At 50.5% G+C, this 4,693-nt stretch overlaps 1 protein-coding gene across 3 annotated transcripts in view; it reads right to left on the bottom strand.

The window, feature by feature from the left end:
• Positions 1–689: 689 nt before the first annotated feature.
• The window catches only part of LOC143297992 (protein kinase C-binding protein NELL1-like), a 155,916-nt gene continuing 151,912 nt past the window's right edge, over positions 690–4,693 (bottom strand). For all 3 annotated transcript variants that reach the window (XM_076610630.1, XM_076610632.1, XM_076610633.1), the window contains exon 12: positions 690–2,380. In XM_076610630.1, the coding sequence (XP_076466745.1) occupies positions 2,061–2,380 (320 nt within the window). In that variant the 3' untranslated portion in view covers positions 690–2,060. The remainder of the gene's footprint in view (positions 2,381–4,693) is intronic.

The raw sequence follows: 4,693 nt of genomic DNA, 5'->3' as shown, positions 1-4,693 counted from the left end.
TTGTTTTACTATCAAAGAGATCTTCATTCTGCCGAACTTGGCCAGGGACAATGATTATGTTGCCGTGGATTCAGTTAAGTGCGCGAGTACGTGCTGCACACGGGACCTCCGTTTATCGTCGAATGACTAGCACCCAGACCACCACTTAAGGTGCAGTCGAGGGGGGAGGGTGTCTTTATTCCTGGTTCAAATATGGGATAAGGTAGACTAAGGGACTTATGTACATTTTTTTTTCTCTCTTTCGAAATCACTTGTTTGAAAAAAAACGTTTTGTTCGTGGACAACAGCGTGTCGAAACACGAAAGGAAAACTTAGTGAAGAAGAAACAAGCACAATGCCACGATACAGCTTGGTGCCCGGACAGAACACAGACGCCTGACTGAGACACAAGCGGACAGTTCAAGACGTGGTCTGCCCGTTGTGCTTCACTGGGTTCGCGGTCTGACCAACGACGGGTCGTGGGGTCATGGGCAAAACATGGACTGGTCCACGAGCGTAAAGGAAATATCAGATTTCAGTTTCAAGGAAGTGTCAAAGCGTGCGGACGAATCCATTATATGCTCCACCATCTCTGCTAAAAAAAAAAAAAAAAAAAAAAAAAAAAAAAAAGCAGCGCCTTACCTACGCATCACTCAACGCGCGCTGGTGAGGCCTTGAGAAAGAAGGAAGGTATTCGTCACTGTCCTGGTTCCACCAGCACTGACGCTAAACACGTGGTGTAGGGGAGGGGTGGGGAAGGGGTGGGGCAGAGGGGGCATCTTCCGTTTCTCTCAGTATCCATTAAATCATGCTTCGCTTTCTGCTCTGTACGGAACTGGCCATGGCCTTCAGGAAATATGATACCATGCCACATGACAGACTATGTGAAATAATAAAGGTGGTGGCAAAAAAAAATGTTAAAATGTCCTCAATGTTACCCAGAGGAAGTTTAGAATGGGAGGAAACAGGGAACGAACCCACAGAGGCAGGAAAACGGGGACAGGCGGCAACACGAACAACACGAACAGAAAAAAAAATCCAAACAAATCTTATCAGCGATGATAGAGAAAAAAAAACAACAACAAAAAAACACACAACGGAATCAGGATGAAGTCCTATTTGTGTCCAAACAGTCGCGTGGTGAATCAATGTATCCAAACGAAGAGACGCGGGAAGAGAAGAAACACGAGGTCTGATCGAGTAGTGTCCAAGCTTTGGTCAATGCACAGGCGCAACGACACGCTTTGGCAGTGAAGATAGTTACTGTGTCTGGCCACTGAGTGAGTGAACTGCTCAGCGTGTTGCTGTGATGCCCCAGTCAGCAGAAGACGAGGAGCGAGGCGGCAGGTGATGGACAGCAGCAGTGTAGGACGTGGTGGAGCCGTCAGACTGACCGTGTGGCGCAGGTCTTCACACACACCGACACATGGCACACCCCCCCACCCCCAATACCTTCACAAACCTCCACCCCTGACCCCCCACATACCTTCACACACACAGCACACCTGACCTCCTCCCCTCACACCTTCACAGACCTTCACCCCCCCTCCCCCTACCCCCACAAAGCCTGCTGCTGTACCTTCCCCACGTGGGACACTGGGCCAGATGCTGTCATCTCTGTGGCGGGTCTGTGTGCCAGCCAGGCCCTGAACCCCCCCTGTCTGTTGGCGATGAACTGCACAACACAGCTGTGCAGAAGACTGAAGGCCTGGCCGACACAGCCACACAGCACGTCACGTCCGTCTCCACGTCCACACACAGCATGTCCCTAGGGCCACAGCACGGGGAACACTGAACCTGAAGGTCATGGAAGATCACAGATGTCGCTCACAGACCCGGAGGATGTGACGTGACGGCCACAGGACACCGACATCAGATCCACACACCAACACCAACACCCTGGGTCTCTGTTCTTCCAGACCCAATCCCCCACCCTCCATCCCCCGCCCCCCTCCCACCCCTCTCTCTCCAGGGGGGCAGTGTTCCAGACTGCCGGACACAACAGGCAGAAGCGTGGAGTCCGAAGAGAAAACAGACAGGAGAGATTAGTTGTCGCCCCTTTGGTGCTGCAAACACGGAGTCTAGGAGACGGGGGCCCCCCACGGGAGTCCTGGAAGGCACAGGGGCAGACGCCAGCCCAGCAGAGACCCCACCAACAGCAGGAGGAGGGTCATGTGGAGAGAGGTGGTGGAGGAGGAGGAGTAGGCGGGAGAGGGGGAGGCGGAGGAGGCTGAGGAGGGTTGCTGGGAGGTGGGCAGTGCCTCCTGGCAGGTGTAGGCATCCAGGCGGCGGTACCCCTGGCGGCACTGGCAGCTGTAGGAGCCTGGGGTGTTGACGCACACGGTGTGCGTGTGGCAGTGGTGCCCGAACTTCCCGCCCTCCGTGCTGCACTCGTCGATGTCTGCACACACACAGCGGCATGGTCAGCGTGTGGTGTAGGAGTAGTAGTCTTCAGTTTAACGTCTTCCACTTTAAGTGATATTAGAAGCGTGTGGTGCAGGGTAACACCGACATGGACAGTGAGTGTACAGTAAGACACACACAGCAAAAGACATATATACATAAGTGAATGAATGAATGCATAAATATTATAAATAACACACAAACAAACAAACAAATCGATGAATGTGTATGATTGTCACTCGTGTCCGACTATCACCACCAGAACAGCAAAGGAGGCAACTGCTGTTCCAACTATCTGGGCTAGAGTTTGATTATATTTGAGAGTGTCTTGCCCAAGTTACATCCCCACTCTCTCGGTCAATGGGGTTTTAGGACAGTCGGCGTTGGGATGGTTCCTAAAGGCCAACTACCCCAAGGCTGCAGCACTTAGAGCCAGTGCAACCTTGCCTCCTCGTTTGAGAGTCGTAGTCCTTCACAAAAGACTAAGCTGTAAATGACTTTCTATCGCAATGGAGAAACCATTGATCATACAGCTCTAACTTTGCTGTTGGCCCAAATGTATGCTTTGTCAATCTGTGATACAGGCTGAGTGTTGGGCCTAATAAATGAATAATAATAATAATAATAAAAAAAACATGACGACATTTTTTTTTTCAGACAAAGCAGTATCCATACAGTTTCAGTTTCAAGAAAGTGCCAAAACTGATCCATGTACGATTCGCCACATACACGTGTAAAAAACAAACAAAAAGCAACTGAAATAGTATGTCTGTATGCCCAGCTACTTAGTAGTCGTACACAATAATACCCTCACCCCATCCCCGCCCCCATCACACCCTCCTGTCACTGTCTCTCCTTACGGAAAACCAAAACATGGGCCATAACTCATTGGTTTTACTGCATTTCCTACAGTGGTGCAGGGTCCTGTAATTGTGGACTTTTTTTTGAGAATTCCTTTCGGTCCCCTGTGAATCAGCCTCCCTTTTCTCTGGCCCCGCCCCAAGGACCGTGTCTGGTACCCTGCACGTGCTGGTTTTAAGACAACTCTTGAGATGATTATCACCATACTCACACAATATATACGTACTTGTACACAAGTGTGTGGATCAGTGTTAGATTAGAACACAGAATAATATACTACTTTCTCCAGAAGAGGGAGGGACCGGGGATACATTTAAAATGTGGTTCAAATACAGAAACATGCACGATTCTATATATATATATATATATATATATATATATATATATATGTGTGTGTGTGTGTGTGTGTGTGTGTGTGTGTGTGTGTATCCCTTGTTTGTGTCAGTCGAAGATGCCAGCTCATCTATATCGTTCCTACTGCCTGCTTCCATCTGTACCTCATTTTCCATCCTACACCAGCTCTTTATTTTCGGGAACCTTGCGACTGAGCGTGAGCGCGTGTGTTTACGGGCATTGTCTACCCACTCTGTGTGCGTGCACGCGCGCGCGCGTGTGTGTGTGTGTGTGTGAATAAAAAAAGAACAGAAACGTAAGCAGGTCAGTGCGCTACTATAAACTGTGTGATATAAAGTAAAGATCTGTTCATTCATTACATTCATTCAGTCATTCATTCAGTCAGTCAGTCTTTCCCTCTATCTCTCTCTAAACACACGCAAACCTTCTTCCCCTCCTCACCGGCCTTTCCCTCCTGCCCTGTTAGCGAGGTACACACAGCTTATCAGCGCTGTGCTGGGGTTGAGGAGAATCCCCCACCAATACCCACCCCCTAACAAAACGGCTACAGCGGCCCTAATGAAGCCAATTAGACAGCCAGGGCCACCGACACACCTGCCCGGCCACTCTGCAGCACAGGGGAACAAAGTGGGCCTTGCTTGTCGTGTCGGGCTGCCTGTTGTTGGGGGCTGGAAAGTGGCGGGGTGTCGAGTGATAACCCGGAGTTACGGCCCTTTGATTCCCGCTTTCCCGAGCAGGCCCACAGAGGGCCCATGATAGTGCTTCCTGTCCGCCGGACAAGGCTCCGTGTTGCCGATAATCGCCGTCAGCCCGAAAGGGTTCCACCCATCAAGCTCAATAGTCCTGTTCAGCTCAGTGGTTCCACTTCCATCCCTCCCCCCATCCTCTCCCCTCCCCTCACTAGACACACAGCTCCGTCTAGCCTGGAACTGGCCCGTAGTCACTATTTCTTTCTGTGCCCCCCCCCCCCCCCCCCCCCCCCTCCTCTGGCCCCCCTCCCTCCCTTCCTTTTGTCTTTTATTTTCCTTACAAGATCAGACATAAATGATTTTCTGCATGCTATAGAACGCGCCCAGACTCCATGACATACTTTTTG

The sequence above is a fragment of the Babylonia areolata genome, chromosome 23, assembly GCF_041734735.1.
Source record: "Babylonia areolata isolate BAREFJ2019XMU chromosome 23, ASM4173473v1, whole genome shotgun sequence".
Taxonomy (NCBI): Eukaryota; Metazoa; Mollusca; class Gastropoda; order Neogastropoda; family Buccinidae; genus Babylonia; species Babylonia areolata.
This window is presented reverse-complemented; position numbering and strand designations above follow the sequence as displayed.